A 21,905-nucleotide genomic window follows, 5' to 3' on the forward strand; every position below is an offset into this window, starting at 1 on the left:
ATCCAGTAATCGTTGTCCGTAACCAATTTACCTTCATCGAATTTTATTCTATCTTAATTTCAAATTTTCGTCTCACCCGGTATATAATTACGAAAATTCCGTCTTCTAATTTTATTGTTATTAATATCACAGAGAATCGTTCAATAATATTGTCTATAATCATAATTATTTTCATCGAGTTTATTTTGAAATTTTCTACCCGGTATACAAATACGAGAATTCGTTCTTTCCAATTTTTCTTCTTCCAATTCCACCGACATTGGCATTGAGGCACGAAGAATTATCCAGTAATCGTTGTCCGTAACCAATTTACCTTCATCGAATTTTATTCTATCTTAATTTCAAATTTTCGTCTCACCCGGTATATAATTACGAAAATTCCGTCTTCTAATTTTATTGTTATTAATATCACAGAGAATCGTTCAATAATATTGTCTATAATCATAATTATTTTCATCGAGTTTATTTTGAAATTTTCTACCCGGTATACAAATACGAGAATTCGTTCTTTCCAATTTTTCTTCTTCCAATTCCACCGACATTGGCATTGAGGCACGAAGAATTATCCAGTAATCGTTGTCTGTAACCAATTTACCTTCATCGAAATTTATTCTATCTTAATTTCAAATTTTCGTCTCACCCGGTATATAATTACGAAAATTCCGCCTTCTAATTCCACTCTCGTTGACATTAAACCGTAGAGGATCACCGTTGTCTAAATTAATTCTCCACTCGCTTTCATTCCCATTTTACAATTTACTTTCGTTGAATTTACTTTTCTCCTACCCGGTATACCATCCTAAATACTAAAGCTCGTGACCCTTTTAATTCCACCGCACTGTTCATGACGCGCCACCGGGGATCCCTCGATACATATTTAAACGTCATTCATAAATATGGCAGTGAAAGCTTATTTTCAGGCCAGGTCATTTTCGTCCCACCCGTTGCGTGGCAAAGATGGCTCGGGCCACTGTTAACTGTGCAATTTATAACTGTACAACGGTGCAGTCTATTAAAACAACAATCGCACGAGCGTCCTTCGGCCTGTCAATCAATTAAAATAGTCAGTAGCCTTTGTACGGTACATTTCCACTTTTTATATCCATCTATCGGCGATAAACAAAGGCGAGCCAATAATTCGTGACAAAAAAAAAAAAAGAAAGAAAAAAAGAATCGATGAACATCCTGGTAGAAACCTCTCGCTCATATCTTGCGAAACTTACTTCGAAAACTCGTTGAATTATTATTATCGATCATCCATCGATGGTAAAAAATTAATCTGTGGAAAAATGGAAATTCCTATTTCGTGTACATCGAGAGAGAGGATAGAAGAATGAAAGACGAACGAATAATATGTTGGAATAAATTCTAAGAAATATTTTTCGTATTTATAATCTGGAATGTATATGTATAAAGCTGCATAATATTATTGATAAAAAAGTTGGAAAAAAAATATAGAATATTAAAAATGTTTAAATCATATTAAAATTAGACTTATTATCTAAGTCTAATTTATTTATATACGTTAATCATAAATATTTATAAAGAATTATAATTAAGATATTATATTTAATAACTAAGATATAATTATGAAACAGTTATGAAATAATTGAAACAGAATATTATTATTATTCCATATTACTTATTATATCAATTTGTATATATATTATATATATTGAACAGTGAATTTGTCAAATCTTTCAAAACCAAAGATATATACATATAATTAAACAAATATAATGTTTAACAATGTTATACATATAATTAAATATAATTAAACAAATATAATGTTTAATCGAATAAAATATATTTTACATAATTATTCTTCATTGTACTTATTTTATTAAAAATTTCTTTGCTCTTTATTTATGTGACTCATTCTTCGAAATCTTCAGATAAATTTGTTTATTTAATAAATAATTCAATAAATACAACATTCCTGATTTTGTTATCGATCATTTTAACCTGATAATTTTCTTGTCTTTTCTTGTCTCTCTCTTTCTCTCTCTTTTCTGCTAGTCTTCACGATAAATTATTTATCTCGTAGCACGTATTCCCTCGTATTGTTCTTTTCATTCGATTTCCAAGTTTTCTTGGAATTATTACAACTCTTTTTTCAAAGTTAATCAATTCAATTTTATATCTATAAAAAAAAATCTTTTCACACGTTATGTTTTTCTTTCTATATTAAAACTTTATCACTTCTAATTATTCTAGTTTTTTTATCTTTAAGGAAAACACGTTATTTCAATTTTAATTCCAATTAATAATTTCGAGATCAATTTATACAATAAAAATCTACGCTCAGGTATAAAATTATTCTTCCAAGAAAAATAAATAGAATTCCGTTTTCTGGTTGTTTACGAGAAAAATATCAATACAACCAATCGGGAATTTCATGTTTAATTCATCGTTTTGTTAACAGAATTGTAAAAAAGTAAAGTTTTTTGTTGGTATACCTACTGAAACTCAACAGTTTGCATTCCAAAGAGCAGCACAAATGGCTGGTCGATAATGCAGCGTGAAACGCGAGTCAGGCACAATAATTAACCAGGAATCCCACTGCCATTTGTGACCACGAAAATGGCTGAACTCGACCGCTATGGGGCACTGCGGCTACGTGGACACGGACCTAACCTAAATCCCATTGAATCCTATGGCTGGCTAAACGGTATCGGTACAAATTGCCTGAACCCTCCGACTATCTGTATACAATATCTGTATGGAACGTGGAATTTGAACGGGACAATAGACGAATTGAAAATTTAAAACAACGATTAAACGATTAAACGATCGTTAGAAATATTTGAAACGTATAGCACGAGTATAAATGTGAAAATTTTAAACATTTAAGATATACAGTAAGGATTATTAATTTAAACAATTCTACGAAAATATTAATTCTTGAATTAAATTATTGTAGGAATATCCAATTGAGGATATAAACTTAGGGAAAATTGTAATTTAGTCTATCGTTGTCACGTCAGTGGAAGCTATAATAGCTTTGGAACACCCACTGCATTATGCTTGAAAGGTGATAGCACCGAGTCTTTAAATATATTTACCTCCTCCCACGTCTTTCGTGTCAAAATCTAGTTTTTTTTTTTTTATCAGTGACTTTTACGTAACTACGTAGTAGTTATGAGATAGTAAAATAATTTTTTAACAATATGGAATGACGAATTTCTGAATATGTGAATGATTATTTCATTTAACTTAATTATATTTGAATACTCGATACTTGATTTGTATGCATTGGATATTTTCTCAATCGATAATTCATTTTAACGCTTTATTAAAAAACTTTTAGAAAATATATTAAACTTTAAACTTCTATTAAAAAACTTCGAGTGCATTATTTTGCTTACATACGATAATCAATGATTTTAAAATTCCCTATATATATTCAAAAATAATCAATTTCCGATAACCAATCGCCCTCAAGACATTTCGATGTCATTTCTTTCTCTATCACCAATCGACAACAGTGTTTCTCAACCTTTTTGCCGCATCACCGATACGTTAATTCATAATAGCACCATGATTATCGAATAAATTGAATATTTATAATAGAATTAAAACTTATAAAAATTTGGATATTTGTGTTATTAAATATAATATAAATAAATAAAATTATACTTAAATGTGTTTCAAAGTTTTTACGATTTTACGATTTATAGAAAATTTAACACGATTCAATATTCAGTCTTGACCCATAAATCGAAAGATATAAAAACGTATATAAATAAATTATACGTATATACGTATATAATAAAATTATGCTTATATTTGGAATTTTTATGAATAATCAAGCAACTTTTACGATCACATGATGGTAAAAAATTTAACATATCGATATTCAATCTCGACTTATAAATCGAAATGATCTACAAAATTTTCAATCTTTTTTGGAATACTATATCTCACCACTAATGTCCTGGTAGATTGAGGTTATTATACATTATATAAATAAATAAATAAAATTAAATTTACTATTTCGAATAGCTAGCTATCATTTCATAACCTATAAAATATTTATCGTGGTCCAATATTCAGTGTCATAAAATCGAAAGATGGTGATCTATAAAATTTATAATACTCTATGCCAATCTAGTACTTACATTGGAGCCATAAAATATCATATAAACAGATAAACATATTTGTATGCATTTCGAAGAACTTGGAACAAACGACAACTGTCATTTCGCTATCCAATGAAGTTTCAATCGCGCTCCATTAATGGAAAAATTGATCCACAAAATATAACCAATTCGATAGATTAATCGTTGTATATCACATAAATAACTAAAATTACTTGGATGTGTTTCTCCTTTCCAATATTTAATCGTCTTCACAAATCGAAAAAATGGCAAAAATCTACGAAATTCCTGATAATATCTTTACGAGCGAAACTGCGAGATATTCAAATATATCTGACGAAAAAGGAGAAGAAAAGAACACGTTTATGAACGTGACTGCTTAGAAATCGCTTTCAAGGCCCTTGTCAGTGAGCACGACAGTTTCACTAGCACGTCACATAACCTGTCTACAGAGCGGTATCGCGCCTTAATATCGGCGTGACGGGTGCACGCATCCGCGCGTGCGCGCACCACCCGAGAGGCGCAACCTGCAACCTGCGCGCTATTACATAACGCATCATTCGGAAATGCGCGGCGTCTATGCGCACGAACAGGGTGTTTCGAAAGTAGTCGCGCCACTCGTCTACTTATCGCATCTACGACCGCAAGCCTCGTGGTTTTGGGTGTTCAACGCGCGGTTAATTATAGACCGAACGCAATACTCGTGTCGTGGGACTCTATATGTAGATGCGAGGCTCGAAGGGTGATTAGAATAAGTCTGAATGGAAATTGGGACGGAGGAACGCCGTTTCAATTACGTTTTCATATCTTTGTAGGTTAGATTTTTTTTTAACTCTTTGGCACGAATTTTTGTACGAATTATTTGGCTTAAATTTATGCTTTTATGATTTATTAATAGCTTTTAACGTGTTGTAATCAATATGTGTTGTAATAAAATATGTTTTTTCAATTAAAGAGATAGACATAGTTTCTACATGTTTTTTTTTTTGAATTCATTACGTTGACTGTAATAAATCGAAATAATCAAGTAATGAGCTTTATCGAATTTAATTAAAATATTATTTGTAACAGAAAGTAAAATTTATATATCGATATTGAGATAATTTAAAGTGAATAGAAATTGTTAATTTTCACTATTTCCATGATTTCTGAATAATTGCATTAATTTCGGAAAGTGAGTTAGTAAAATAATTGTTGCGAGAATATAAATTCTTTCATTTTCATTTCTTAAAAATGTAAGTATTTGTCAAAGAATAATTTTTAGTAATATTGATGTCTAAATATTAACCTCTGGGTGGAGCTGGTGGAGCCCTCTTCGGGGTATCGTCGGCAGAGGGCGTTCTTTCCCTCATGCTTTCCAATGAAACCCCTTAGAGCCACCATTTAAACGAATCCGTGTGCCACGTCTTCCTGAAACACATCAATGAAAAAAATATTCAGAACTTATTCTTTCAATAATCAATAATAACACGATGGAATAATCTGTTTTTTTCTTTGATTTAATAACGTAACACTATATATATTCTTGACTGTAACTTTTTATTGCACAAATCTTTACTTAATCCATCATCTGTACTATTATATAATTCACGAATTTTTATCAGAGAATATAATGTTTCTAATTTATTTTTCCACTAAAAAATTCATTTTTATTTCGTGTCAAATTCTAAAATGGAATACAATGAAAAGTCTCAAACATCTTAAGAAATCTTAAGAAATCAGTCAATGCAGATATTCAATGGAATAATTTATGACCTAACTGTATTACGATGTATATTGTACTTCTACGAACTATGATTCATCGAGGCGTAGAATATGACGAATTAACTACACTCAAAATGTAATTTCCATTCTCAATTTATTTGCACGTAGAAAATATTTCTCATATTTTATCGAAGATATATTCGATAAAATCGAACAATCACGATCCACTTGATACGGTTCCAATAAGTACGAAAGGCAGAGGAGGTAGCGGATTCTGTGCATTGTTCGATGACGTAAAAAAAAATGGCGGAGGACCTCGTATAATTGAGTAACAGTATCATGCAGGTGATATGAGGTGAAGAATTGCGATACATATGCAAGACGACTAAGAGAGTTGGCTGGATCTCTTCTTGTATCGTCGAGATCGCATAGGAACAGCTTATAGAGGTTCTCAACCTAGAAACTGATTGCAGCTGGAAGTTGAATTATTCATATATTCAGTATAAGATAAACAATTCTTCTTTAATCATGAAAACTTTATCAGATCTTCAACCTGCGTAAACTTTATACATATTTGTGTATCCTAATAAAACAACAATATGTAAATCACTCCACTTCTATCTTCCCGTTTATATCGTATTCGCTTTGCATTGCAATTTATTCTAGGTTAATTCTAATTTTATTATTTTTGAATTTTTATTTGTTTTATTAATCATATGAAACGATTAATTCAAGAATTCTAGGGGGAAAAAAAAACAATACTTGTTGTACATAAATTTGATAATGCATGCAACATTAAAACCTAATAACACGATATTTAATAAAATTAGAAAAAAAAACTTCGAGATATAAATTAATTTTTTCTTGTATCGCATGGAATAACAATTTTGACCGCTTTTATAATAGGAGCAATATAATAGAACGATCGAGATATATATATATAAAATTTTTTTCTCAATAAACTGCTGTAGCAGACATATTTTTTGAGAGATAATGATTAATTATTTGCGGATAAGGCAAATAATTTTTTTCGAATGTATAGAATTATTATATATACTGGACACACTGGAAAAGATAAGATATTATTCGAAGCCTTCTCTTATCTCGAATAATCTACTTTACAACCGTGTATAACCGTGTAACCTAGAAGTTACACAGTGTATCGTACACCGAATTACTCAATGCTTAGATAATTTCACTTATCACTATGCACGATAAGCGCCGTAGTATCTTATTGCTATACACTTATTAATAATAACAAGATTTATTTTTACAATCGTTATTAATAATTATATTAGCATCAAAAGCGTTTCGATGTCGAGAAGAAACCCCCTCCCTCCCCCCTCCACGCTTTGCTCACGGACTAAATTCTTGCTTAAATCATTAACCAAGATTTCGTACTGGATCATAGTCGAGGCCGAGCTATTACTCGAGATCGAGAGACAAACAACGGTAAAACAAAGTGCGCCCGTTCTTATGTCCCACTATATATTCGCTCGTGCAGCCATAACAGCGAGGCCAGTGGTTCTCCGCATTGCGAATTTTCGCCACAGTCGCCATTAATCCCTGAGAGAGAGAGAGAGAGAGAGAGAGAGAGAGAGAGAGAGAGAGAGAGAGAGAGAGAGAGAGAGGACATGTATTCCATTCGTATTGGCGGAATGTTGTTACGAGCAAACACAGTGTGTGGCCCTTTTACGGCTTAACGCCGTTGAGAGAGGACCAGCGCTAATGGTTCTCAATCGGAGAGAAGAGAACGCGTGGCGCGTTCGCGTCGTATCAAAAGGATCATCGTCCATCAACGATATCCCGGTGGCGATTCACCACCGTTACACTTGGTATAATGGGCATAATTGTGACGACTAGCAACAGGCCGTTATTAGACTGGTGTCGTTCCTTGAGAACCGTGGCAAGAGCTCGTCGTATCGCGAGTGGCTCCTCAGTGGCTCTCACGATTTTTATTTTTGACCTGATCGTAAGTTTCTTCCCCTTCTTATTAAGAGAAATTGTCCAATTGTTCCTCTTCTTTTCTTTTCTTCGTTGACGAATAAATTTGTATAACAAATATTCGCGATGCATTTGGGAAATAAGATTTAATTGAATTGATTAAAATTTAAAAAAAAAAAAGAAAAGGAACAATTTAGAGAATCAAAATTCAAATTGAAAAATTTTACTTGAAATTATCTCTGGTAAAAAACAACAAAGATAAAATAAGATATAATATATACATATAATAATTGTACTTGAGATATATATATATATAAAGAGGAACATAAAGAGTAACTCAAGTGAGCAAAATTTTAATGAATTCTATCTTCTGTATACATAACATTATTACATTTTTCTTTCTTTCTAATCCAAATCCCATATTATGGAAAATTTAAAGAACTCTCAATCTTTCTTGTTCTTCTTCTATACAATATATATATATATTTGTACTTGAAATATATATAAAGAGGAACATAAAGAGTAACCCAAGTGAGCAAAATTTTAATGAATTCTATCTTCTGTATACATAACATTATTACATTTTTCTTTCTTTCTAATCCAAATCCCATATTATGGAAAATTTAAAGAACTCTCAATCTTTCTTGTTCTTCCCACGACAACAATGGAGAAGAAGATGGACGGCCAGGTCGACTTTCGAAAAACGCCGGCGGAGAAACTAATCGTCTCTCTCCCAACGTGCATTCGATTTGCCTAGCAGCAAACCCGAGGATTCGGATTAGGTGTTGGCATAGGCCATAGGCTACCATACCGAAACGACCCTGGGCTCTTCTCGTCCGCTTGGCTCTAAAGCCAAGGCGACGCATAGCAGCCTCTGCCTTTCTTTCCCTTTCTCCCTCCCTTCCTCCCTCCTCTCCCCCCCTCTCTCTCTTTCCCTCTCCCCTCGCCGTTTCCCTTCACTTCCGTCTAACGTTCTGCTCAATCTCACGGGATTAGAGGGCTATCTGAATTGACGCTAACAGCAATTCCGACGGTAGGGGCCTCAACAGGTCGTGGTATCGGTACGTATGCACCGATCAATGAATTGTTATACGATACAATCGTGCAATTGTTGGAGAGGAAGATAACTTCGACTCGGTTGAGATTTATAATTTTCGAAATTCGATGAAATTAAATTATGTTGTTCAGGATTTATTAGATGATGTAATGCGTATATATTGTACGCATGTATGTCAAGTGCAAATGAATCTGATGACTCGAGGAGGATCGATCGATCGAGCGTCTCGATGAGAACAAAGCTTTATGATTGATACATGAATTACGTAAATTTCGAAAGCTTTCATTATTCATCGCGTGTATACAATATTTTATGATATATATATTTATTTATTTATTTGATGTACAGTTTGTCTGATAATACCTTGTTGGAAAACGAAATTGGTCGGAAGTTTGAATAATTGGTGATTTATCAGGCGCGTCATTTCTTTCAATGACCTTCGTGATATCACTAACAAGTTCAGTGCCAGCCGTTATTAGCGACTACCATGATTACTGGTCGTGCCAAGGAAAGAGGGAAAATGAACTTTTGTTTGGGAAAGATGATGAAGAGTAATCAGATTTAAAAAAAAAAAAAAAGAAGAAAAGAGTTTAAATAAATATAATGATTCCTAGGAATAGTTTCCAACAGGTGAAAAAGTGGATATATTCTGCTCAGGTATTTCTAAATATAGCGATACAATCAGGGAATAAAGCTTCGTGGGAACAAAAACAATCATTCAATTATTCCACGAAAAAAAAAACAGTAAAAACATTGTCTTTATCTTTATCTTATTAAAATTCCACCTAAAAAAAAAAAAAAAAATTCCACGCACATTATCTTTTATATCTTAACAAAAACTTTAAGATTTACTTTCGATGTATAACAATTTTATATATATATATATTTTTTTTTTACATACAAAATAATATTAATTTTTTCTTTTTTTCCAATATTGACGAAAGAATTAATGTTATTTCTCGGGACTGTGCATTGCATTATGCGAGTGAATAACGTAATGCAATAAATAGACATCGCCTGTATCTATAAGTGGCAAGTTTAAATACAGAATCGTCGTGAAGATCAAAGATTTATCGAGGATTCCATTTATTCGTCTGGAATGCTGAAACGCGACATTCCAATATGAAAAAGTCTGCAGTGCACCACTATAACTTGGAACCATCCCATTTTCCCTTCCCTTTTCTTCTTCATACTCTATATTATTCTCACTCCGTTTCTTCTCGTTTTTTCCCCTCTCTTTCTTGCCTTTGTTGCCAAAGACATACTTAAGCGGTCGTGATTATCGATTGAATTCCTCCATTTTGCATTCGCCTGGCCAATCACTCGTTCGTATTAATTAAACGTTTCTTCCTTCTCTTTCTCTTTTTCTTTTTCCTCCCGGTGAAGAATGATAAAGAGACGCAAATTTTATTTCTGAAATCACATCTCATATGTCAAACGATTACATGTATATATATATATAATCTTGCATAACGTGATAAGAAAAAATAAAATAGTTCCAAATTTGATTTCATTCTTTCTTCATTTTTCATAATACAATCGTTCGCATTTTCTAAAGGATTTCATATTTCTTTTTTCGAAAAGAATAATAAATACAATATTTTATATACGAAATTATCTCTTTTGTGATTGCTCGACTACAATGAGCTTATTGATCGATCGATAATAATAAATAATCACAATGATATAATCTCGAAAAAAATTCCGTGCAATCAGATCAGTTGTCGCTCGTTGAAAATTTGAGGATGGTCATATCGAGTAATTCGGATAATCAAGTTTCTATGAGAATGTTTCGGGTGAGAGCCACTGTGAACGTGCATGACGTGCCGTGTGTGTCATTGGCATCATTGAATAAAACCATCGCTGATGGTTACTTTATACCGAGCTTTATTAGCTAGCTGCGAGGTGATCGCGCCACGTTTTGCAACAGCTGCTTGTTTAAAGTTTCGTGTTTCAATGCGCACGAATTTTTACTTTTCATCCATCGTGAAAGCTACTTTTCTCTTCCTTTCTTTCCCTTTTCTAAACCTAACGAAAGCTTTTTATCGACCTGTTTAATCGACATTTTGCAAAGATTTCTTTCTGTCCCACTGAAAACATTTCGTGTTACATTTTCCCTTTAAGAAAAAATTTGCTTTGTTGTTTGTTATTACTTTGCTTCGAGCAATGATTCAATCCACTTGTTTCAGAGATCATACGATCATACTAAAAATAAAGTTTTATATATTCGATATACTTTTCTTTCGTGATTCCACTTAACGTGGTTATTAAAAATATCGTGATGCGATATTTTATATAAATTAAATCTTTCTGATCACTGCTCCGTAATGTTATTAATTGGTCAGAGTGCCTCTGTACTTGTCGTGAATCACGTGATATTTACGACCACCGGTCGTTAATCGACGCTTATCACAGCCGCTTTATAATTACAATCATTATCACGACTGCCAAGTGATCTGAAGCATTCATAATCGATGATGAATGACGTGTTAATTGATGTTAATCGATCCTCGATTAACTCTCTATACAGAGTCGTTCGCCATTTCGAATGTGCTTCCTTTCCCGCCTCGATCAAGCAAATCGATATCTACCAGCGAAGAGAATCAATGGTAAAAAGAAAAAAAGAAAATGTATCTCGACGTTAAAATTAATACCACAGGATAATATTCGATTAACGATCCAAATATTCATACTTGACACAATTTTCTAAATTATTATTTTACTTCTTTCTGATCGACCCATCCATTCTTCCACCATTTTTTAATCACAACATTGATCGCAAGAAAGATTCGAAAGATATTTGGGGAATCGATAGAAAAAGAAAAAAAAATGAACCGATTTAAAATTGAAAAAAAAAAGAAAGAAAGAAAGAAAAAAGTCAACGTCAATCAAATCCAAGATTAATACGATGAATTGGAGATAAGAAACGAAATTTGTTAAACAAATTTCTCACGTGATGAGAGAGAGAGAGAGAGAGAGAGAGAGAGAGAGAGAGAGAGAGAGGGAGACGTTGAAAAATTGATGAGCTTTTTCTCAAAGAAAACCGCGAAAATAAACACAGTGGTCACGTGCACGTTGTATAAACATAATCTGGGACTGACACGCGAGTACGCGTTTATGGGAACGTCACGCGCAATACGTTCGATGGAAATTCATGAACGACGAGCATTATCGAGAAATCTAACTTCTGACAAGGCGTGCATGGAACAGAACCGATCGACCTTCCCGTTAATTGCAAGCTGGGAGGAAATAAAAAGAAAAAAAAAAAAAAGAAAGAAAAAAAAACAGCTGTCACGAGATTCGAAACTCATTAAATGACTATTTTTATCATTTTTGTATTTCCCTATACTTCGATTCTATAATTGGAATTTCTATTTATTATTATATTTCTCGCTTCTTTATCGATTTTTCTGATGTGATTCTCAACGGTATTATTATATTTTATATTTTCGAATGAATTCAGCTCGAGAAAAAATTGTTCCGTCCCTCGTGACGAATATCAGATTTCTTAAAATTTTGGGAATCCGAATTTTAGGGCGAGATTTTTTGTTCTAAAATTTCAGGAGGCTGGATTCTCGAATATATATATAATCGTGAAATATCAAGTTTCCTCCAAGATTTTGAGATGATTTGAGCATCGTTGATTACGAATGATCGTTAATTTTCGAAATTAATTTTCAAATTCTAGTGTAATTTTAATATATACATATGTTTTTAATCCATTAATTAATCCATTCATTTACAACAAATAATTATATATTGTAAACAATGAACAGTACCCCATTATAATAATAAATAATCACATTGATAAAATATACATGAATTCGTAGATTATATGCATAGATATTATATTCAAACATATAGTGTAACATATATACACATCAACTCAGCATGCGAAGAAGAAGAAGAAGAAGAAGAAGAAGAACTAAAACTTTAAAACTGTGTAATTATAACGTAGATTCTACGTATGTTGATTAAACACTTCTGATTTCTCTCAATAAATGTAATTAGCACTCGAGATTGTCTTATAACATCCATTATATTGTTCCATTCAACGTTTCCAGTGATACCGATCTCGAGAAAAGTGAATTGGTTGTACTAGTGGCGAGATTAATAATCCTGATTTATTGGCCGGAATGAAATCAAGTCGAAGGGAAATCCTTGTTGGACTTGTTTCGTAATGGTTCGTGATTTCCGGGTCAAAGAAATGTCAATGTGAAAAAAAGTAAATAGGGCAGGGTGAATCTCTGTTCGTTATAGTACGTAATGCATCCCGTTTACGTCATCAATGTATAAAGAGGCAGTAGTTCGGATGGAGAAGTGCTTGCACTTAACGCGCCATCTACTTTTTTTTTTTTTCTACTATTTCTCTATTGCAAAGAATCTTGCTTAATTATTTTTTTCTTCTTCTTATGGTATACGTGATTTATGATACAAGAATCCTTTGAAAAAAGCAATAAAGGAAGATAAAGAAAAGTTTCTCGTCAAAATATATATATATATATATATAGCGTAAATATTGCATATTTTATATGATATTGCATATTTTGTATTATGATGATATATGATACATGATACGATATTGATATTCATATTACGAGTTGAATTTTGAAATTTGTCGGATAATGGATTTTTGCGGGCAATTTGTTATAAAAAAAGAATAATCGTGCAGAAAGGATTTGAGATGATCATAATCAAAAGTTAAATAGAAAACAGCGGTGAAAGTGTGCTCAAAGTAGAAAATCGTGTGCTCAAAATAATCCACTGTCTACTCGGGTTACGCTATTTTGAGCACTGTTCGTACTACCTAAACTGGACCACGGAATTGGATAAAAAGTTTGTTGGTCTAAATACGTCGCTTAGGTTAATCCACTTTCTTTTGTATCTTATGTTTACTCAAAGACTCGATAAAATTATTATTTCTTTAAACGTACAAAATGAATTTAATTTTAATTTTAAATCGATCTGATCAATCGTGATCCAATTATAGCAATAAAGAATTATTAAATAATTGGAGAGAAAAAATAAACGAAACAAAACTCGGAATAATTTCTGATCTGTTATTAATGAAATTAAATAATTGACGGTTTTTCCTTTTGTGCTTTCCATTAGTATTACAAATTTTGTCGAATCTTATTTGCGACAAAGGAAACGTTACGTATCAACAATATTGAAAATTTAGCACGAACAAAAATTCGAGCACTAAAAGCAAAGAATTTTCAGGCAATAATTTTCAAGATTTTTCAGATTAACGCTAGTTGCGTGAAATTGACAGCCGTTTAACCAGAATCGACATGTCGGCCATAGTTGTGCTGCTGGAATCCACGTATTTTCTGACGTATACTATGTAAGTGCGTGTGTATAGTCATCCTTGCATGAGTTTGTGTATAAGTACGTAACTTTATAGCTAGAACACAAGGAAACCTAGCATATTGGTAAAGAGTTACACGAAAAAAGAGCTTATGAAACAATTTTAAAAAATTTTAGAGAATATGTACGATTATTTGTGAGATCAAAGAATAAATCAAAATAATTCACAATCAAAGATAAACTTTAATTATGTTTTATTTATTTTTTTCAGTTTTTTTTCTCTCGTGAACATTTTTTTTTTTTAATTTCAAAGATTTAATTTCTTATGTGCGAATCCTTTTTACTCTCCTCGAAAAGCCATGAATAGTTCATTTGCATCCTCTTTAGTTGCACTGTTCCTTGAATTTTTTCCGGCTTGAATATTTCTCGTTTGCCGATGTTTAAATTCAGACTTCGCAAGTAATTGATCTTTTCAGTCCTTAGTTTGCGAACTTTTTTTCTCTCTCCCTCCTTTCTCTGCTTTAAAAATTCAATATCGAAGAAAAGTCAGGATCTAGAGATTTATTTCAAAAGAATATTCAACGAGAATTGAATTTTTGTTAAGGTCTATTTTTATTATCGAGACTAATTTTCGAGTTAAAAGACTTTTTAGACTTTGCCTCTCTGTAATCGTAAAAAATAAATCATTTCCATAATATTAATCTAAAATTAAGAAATATTATTACTACAACAATATATTAGAATTTCAAAATAACAATCTTTTCATACTAGTTGCACGAGCAACACAGTGATTTACCATGCTCCACTTCGACTCCCTCCCAGTCCTTATCAAGTTCAATACTTCGCGATAAGATTAAGAAACTAGAATTTCAACGTTGTCGACGTGTCACCACGATTGAAAAAAATGAAAATTCTATGCAGAAAAAGAGTATATATATAAACCCCTTCCTTTTCTGACACACAATACTGAAACAAAAAGAGGAGAGAGAGAGAGAGAGAGAGAATTCTTTTCTCTCGAATTGGAGCAGGCCTTGTATTTTGAAACCGAACACCATAAGGCCCATAAGGTTTTGCAAGTAGAAAGTTCTCACGGAAGACATTTCGTATTGTTTGTAGCGAGGAACCCTTCCTCTCATATATTCATCTTTCTTCCACCACCACAATCCATCCTCTCTCCGTCTCCTCGACTTCACCACCATCGACTATCTCTCTTCTCTCCTTTTCTTCGCCGATTATATTCCTTTTCACCGCGACTATTCCCTTATTCGCTCGCGGCGTCACGAAATCCAGCCGACGGTCGAGCGACGAAGATGAAAATAGACGATGAAAACGACAGAGAGAGAGAGAGAGAGAGAGAGAGAGAGAGAGAGAGAGAGAGAGAGAGAAGGAGAAGCCTTTTGTCCGGGACGAAGTGTATGCGCGCGCGGCAGCAGCAAAAATGTTCGAGCGTCCTTCTGTTTTTCAAGTATTTCGCGAAGCCTGTCGAAAATCCATTGACAGGTCTCATCTCGAGAGTATATTGTATATTACGTACAGGGTGATAAAATATTCGTGGGAGAATTTTGGATGGTCGATTCTGAATGTCAAAACGATTATTATAAAGTTGATTTATAAAAATTTCGGTTGAGGCTTATTTGTCGAGTTATAGGTTATTGAAGTTCGCGTCGAGTGAAGCGAGATGAAGACAAGAGAGAGACGGCGGCAAGTGACGAAGATAGAGAGACACGGTCCGACGCAAACTTCAATTGCTTATTAATTAATAAATAAATTGCGATCGAAATTTTTCTATATTAATCTTCGCGTTTCGCGTTTTGGGTTTTAATTTACTATAATTTTTAAAAAAGTTAATTGGAAAGTATTAGGTTATCTAACGTAATCTAATCCTTAAAAGTGTTATCATCTTATATAATGTGCAGTAATGTGTACAATAACATTACAGTTGTATCTAGTATTATCTAGACATATCTAAATTTATACATATAGATATTTCATAAAGAAGAAACAAGAAAAATGAAAGATGATAGAAAATATTTAGAAAAATTAAAAAATTATAATGATATAGAATTCCAATTTTTTGCATAGAAGAATATGGTCCAGTGGTTTAATATTAGACATTGAGATTGCTTTGCATTCATACTAATCAGGAAGTTAGATGTGAAAATTGCCAGTATTAATCCATTTTCGGTACTCTCGCTCTATGATGAAAGCGAGAAACAATGAGTGAATAATAACAGTGAAGTGAATAGGAAGTCAGAAAAGTAATGACGAGGATAATTCTGCGTCTACTATCAAAACACTATACTCCCCACGTATTCTTATTGGGTAGATATTACATTATCGCACTATTATAATAATAGCTACAACAATATAACAATAAATTCACGATGATAATAATATTGTGCCACAATAATATTGCAACGCGATGCTATTCCACGTTTAGAAAATTCGCATTAATCAGTAGCAGATATGGGGAAAGGCAATATGGAAACGACATAGCTAGATAGAGTTTCGAATGCTCGTAAAAAATTCCGAGGAAACGGAAAGAATAAAAATTGCCGTCTTTCAAAGTTTCGATAATCGACTCTTCAAAAGTATTCGAAGGAGTACGATCGATAACATGGCAAACTGCCGCTCGATATGAAAAACGTGCACATATGCACGTATACATGGTATACGATATTCATCATCCCAGGATGAAAATCGAGTCTTGCAAATATCTTAAAGAATCGTTTAATGATTTCCATAAAATGCCACTCTTCCCCGCATACGGTCGCCATTACGGCAATATCACGCGAGGATCGAAACATCTTTTTTTTTAATTTGAATTTTAAATTCGAAATGTGATAATCCAAAATCAAAATTAGTATGATTAGTTTGACGCATTATAATTATAATCGATGATACGATCATAATATCCTGTTAATATAATTTTAGTTTTAAAAACGATAGAAGTAAAAATTATTAATAAATTTTATACGTGAGCGGTATCATAATTTTATATTATAATTTCGAAAGTTTCTTTTTGAAAAAAAAAAATATTTCGAAATAATTTAAAAAATTAGTATGATTAGTTTTTTAGCATTATAATTACAATCGATTGATCCATGATATGATCATAATATAATTTTAGTTTTGAAAACGATAGAAGTAAAAATTATCAATAAATTTTATACATATGCGGTATCATATTTCATTTAGAGTTTATAATTTTATATTATAATTTCGAAAGTTTCTTTTTGAAAAAAAAAAATATTTCGAAATAATTTTACGAAAGAAAGATTAGAATTAACAATCTACGCTATAATTGTTAGTTTTTAGTTATTGATAAAGAAAATGAGAATTTAGAAGTAAGATCAAAGTAGGATAAATTCCGCGAAAGAAAGTACTGTTAATTACAACCGGCAGATTCAATACAACTATAATAACACGGAACGTATAATTTCGATTGGAACGTAGTAATACGTTAATAACCTGCGTGAAAGTTTTACGAACTGACAAAGAGAGAAAGGTATAATAACGAAGACTACCCGTGTACTCATTCATGTGTAACCTATACGAAGTTAGAAATAAAATTGATTTATTTCCATCACGTAATAGTACTTTCATAACGTATTATTATTAGGTGTACAACTCGATTCTAACCTATAATGAACGAAATATTAACCCTTCGCAGTTCGAATCAGATATTTGGCATTTTATCCTAACTGTTTCGTGTTCAACGAATCTCGTAATTTACAACGCTATTCGACAGTGAATTCTAGCAATAATAACAAATCTAGAAAAGTCTAGAAGAATATAAGATTTCGTATATATTTGGGATTACAATTATTTAAGATTGAGACTTGATTTAGCGTTCTTAGGTTTTTCAAGTTACATTACGAATCATCAGATTTAAATCAAAGGTTATATTAAATTTAAATTATTCTACGATAAATTAAATTAAATTAAATTGAGTTACAATATGCAACAATAAAAAAGAAAAAAAAGAAAATTAATTTTCAACCTATACAAAATTGCATATGAAGAATGATTATGAATATGTAAATCAATTATATGAATATTTATGGTTCTATAATATACTACGCAACATCGATCCTATGACGTCATTAATGCAAAGTATTCGAAAACAATATTTGCTTTCGATTGATAGAACACTGTTTCACAGAAAGATATTCCATTACATTTTTATCAGATATAACTCTTAAATCAAAAGTTTTTTAGATATACATTTCAAATATACAGTGTACACATTTAAGTAGATTATCAGATACAAAGTATAGATGGATCAAAAGTCTCGACATCTTAAAACTATAACTAACAATTGTAAGTAATATAATACATAAATACGACACTGAGATCGGTTTATCTCTATGTCGCAATCTCGATGACACACATTAACACATATCGTCGCATATCTAATCCCACTCGTCATTGTAATACAGATATAATACGAATGACCGACAAGGATCACTTCCTATATCGCATATAGTGTAATCGCCTATGAGATATTACAAAATTGTATACTTGTTTCCCTTGATCAATTAACGTTTTGTACACAATGGCGCACGGTATTCTGAGCGGCGTGTAAAAGCGCTTATAAACAATGATGTCCAAACATGTCAGCCGGTAATGGCACGTAGCAGTCTTTCGAGAGCGGCAGGATGTGTCGCGAGCGTGCAAAGCTGCACGATCGCAGCGCCAAACGGTGTGGCACTGTACATCGATGCAACATATGTGATTTAGCGACGTCTATCGCGATTTATTTGCGAATCGACAGTCTGGAACATGATTCAAGTAGTACGCAGCCAGGCGTGCGCTGTACAATCACGAAAAATTGTTTCGTTCCTAGGTTAAATATGTATTTTATATGGAAAACACTTTGGTCTATTGAATAATTCGGTTCATTCGAGATTTTCAAAGAGGGGTCAGACGCGTGTTGTACAACCACTAATCAAAAAATTGCTTCGTTCATAGGTTAATGGAAAATATTTTGATTTATTGGATAATTTAGTTCATCGGAAGTTTCCGAAGTAAGTCGTCAAACGCATTCGTGCGATTCAAAAACTGTTTCGTTTCGAAGATTAAATACGTATTACTACATGAAAAATATAATAATTCGATTCATTCGAAATTTTCAAACAGGATACGTATTGCATTATTAATCTAGATATCTAAAAATTGATTCGTTCATAGGTCAATGAAAAATATTTTGATTTACTGGATAATTTGATTCGTTCGAACGCGTGCTGTAGAATTATTCAAAAATTGTTTTCCTTACAAATTCTTAGAGAAAATAAAAATATAAACATAATAAAAAAAGCGTCTCTAAATATATGGATACTTTTAAATTAGATCCAAAAGACGTATATTAATATCATAAATTCTCTAATTTATATTTATTTAAACAACATTATTGGATATTTGGTATGAAATGAAAATTTTTATTTGTCGAAACGAAATCCAGAACACGCACAAAAATTCAAATAAACGTAGCAGGATTAATATCGTTGAGCCCGAATATCAACGTTTTCTCATTGTTCGTTAGACGGTAGCAGGATTATAGGAGGTTTAATCGAGGCACGTTTTGTGTTGGTTTCTCTCTGGCAGAAGCAAGTTCGATGTTGGTGGGAATGGCGCAACGTGATTTTGCGGTACCGATACCTCGTCGGCGAGGCCGACGAAAATACACCTCGCCTGTTCCTTAATCGTCTGGCCCGTTCGTATCGAAGCCAAATCTATCCTGAGTGAGTGAAACGACATAAAACTCGTCGTGAAATGGTAATCCATAATCGATAGGATAATTTAATCTCCAATATTATTTAATCAAGTTAACGAACCACCTTCATCTTCTTCGTTCCTCGCGAGAGAAAAAATACTGATTGAATTATTTTGATCAATTGCAATTTTTTTCCCTAATTTACAATAATTCTTTGGCATCGAACTTGATATCTCTAACTTAAGAACAAATTTCGAAATAAAATCTATGCGAATTTTCTTTATTAGTATTGGTAGGTCGAGCACAAATATAAAATTGTAATAAATTACAATTCTTTCCAACTATAGAAGCGTAATCCTTTGGCATCGATTAACAAGGAACGGTCATCGATTCAAAAACAAATTTCCACTAATTATCTCTTATAATATATATATATATTTAATCATTTTATTTTCATATGTTCAACGATATTTTTACTTGGAACCTTTAGCTTTAGAACAGGGATATAGCTTTTCTGTACAATTCTGTCTGCGAACACGCTGCAGACAGCAATCGATACGGTGGATACTTGGAGTAGCGCGTGAAGCGGTAACCAGTGTGTTAACACCGGTGTCCAACGGCCCAGAAATACGTTGGAAATGTTAACACTTTCACAACTTCCTACATAAGGGCAAAGAAAATGGCTGGAAACAGCTGCACACTTTTGCGAGATAAATTACTTAATAAATCTGCATCTGTCGCACAACCACTTGAAAATAATCTAAATCGATAAATAAAATTATTACGAATCATAAAATTATTAGGTAACTATACTGCATTCGAAGCATTGAAAATCCACGATCCGAGGAACGATCCCTGTATAATAATTTTTTCGTATATGGAAAATCCTGTTATTCGTCATTCGTTTCCCATTTTTGCTTTTGCAAATTCTAAAAACGCCGAGAGGAAATTCCGCGATCAGCCAAGATTCACATCGACTTTATCTCGCGCTGAACACGTTAAGAGCCGAGTGAAACGCAGCAGACAGCGCCTTAAGCCTTTTTTTCACGCGGATACCAAGAGGCTGACCCACTTGCGCGCCAGCCTATACGATCGTGCAAATTGCCCGCAGAATTTCGTCGCCAAGTTTCGGCGTAAGACGCCGCTAGTGGTGCTTCGTGAAAACTCGCGCAAAGAAAGAGAAAGAGAGAGAGAGATAGAAAGAGAAAGAGAGATAGAAAGAGAAAGAGAGAGGCTTCGTAAATTTGCTAAAAATCGATACGAAACCGTGACCGTGCCTGTAAAATCCAAGCATTCTCCACGACACCGAGCCGAATAAACTTCTTAAAGCGTGCGTTTATCGATCGTAGAGCACCGCGTACATTTGTTTTCAACAAAAACTTTACTTTGATATGGCGCTAAGCTTCTTTGTAAAATACATCGCGAAAGATATTGAAATCGCTATATATGAAATATGCGTGTTGAAATATTTATTGGAAAATTTTTTGGGTGATCGAGAATTCGAAAAGCTGAAATTAGAAAGTTGGTATAATTTTGATTATTTATATGAAAGTTTTGAGTTTAATTTTTAAGTTTTCGTTAGAAGGAGATTAAAGCAAGACGATAATACGACGAAAATAGAACGTTTCGGCCAACGCAAATCAATTTTTTCGATCACTAGAATCGATTTTCCAAAAGTGTATACATAAATATGTTAACACAATATGTGTGTAATATAAATATCTTTATCTCCAAACGTATCATCGAACTTTCTCTCTCTTCGTTTTAACGTAAACTTCAATTATAACTTAATAAAAAAATTGTGAATCTTTATTCACAATTTACACTAATTCTTATATTGCCTTTTGAGATCGACTCTCTAAAAGTATTTCAAGTATATTAACATTCTATATAGTACAGTCTAAGCTTCCTCTAATTTATAACTTAATAAATATCGACAATAATTTTTGTATTTAACAATTTTTATTTATTTATTCTGAAATGTGCTAATGAATTAGCACTTTGTATATATTAATATAATTGTTACACGTAACCGATATTAGATCACTGCGAAAGAGATAGTAGAAAAATCACG

At 32.5% G+C, this 21,905-nt stretch overlaps 1 protein-coding gene across 2 annotated transcripts in view; it reads right to left on the reverse strand.

The window, feature by feature from the left end:
* Positions 1–21,905, reverse strand: part of LOC107996427 (uncharacterized) — a 74,633-nt gene that overhangs the window by 43,332 nt on the left and 9,396 nt on the right. For both annotated transcript variants that reach the window (XM_028666034.2, XM_017054463.3), the window contains exon 2: positions 5,389–5,510. In XM_028666034.2, coding sequence (XP_028521835.2) covers positions 5,389–5,452 — 64 coding nt within the window. In that variant the 5' untranslated portion in view covers positions 5,453–5,510. The remainder of the gene's footprint in view (positions 1–5,388; positions 5,511–21,905) is intronic.

The sequence above is a fragment of the Apis cerana genome, linkage group LG8 (assembly GCF_029169275.1).
Source record: "Apis cerana isolate GH-2021 linkage group LG8, AcerK_1.0, whole genome shotgun sequence".
NCBI classification, from domain to species: domain Eukaryota; kingdom Metazoa; phylum Arthropoda; class Insecta; order Hymenoptera; family Apidae; genus Apis; species Apis cerana.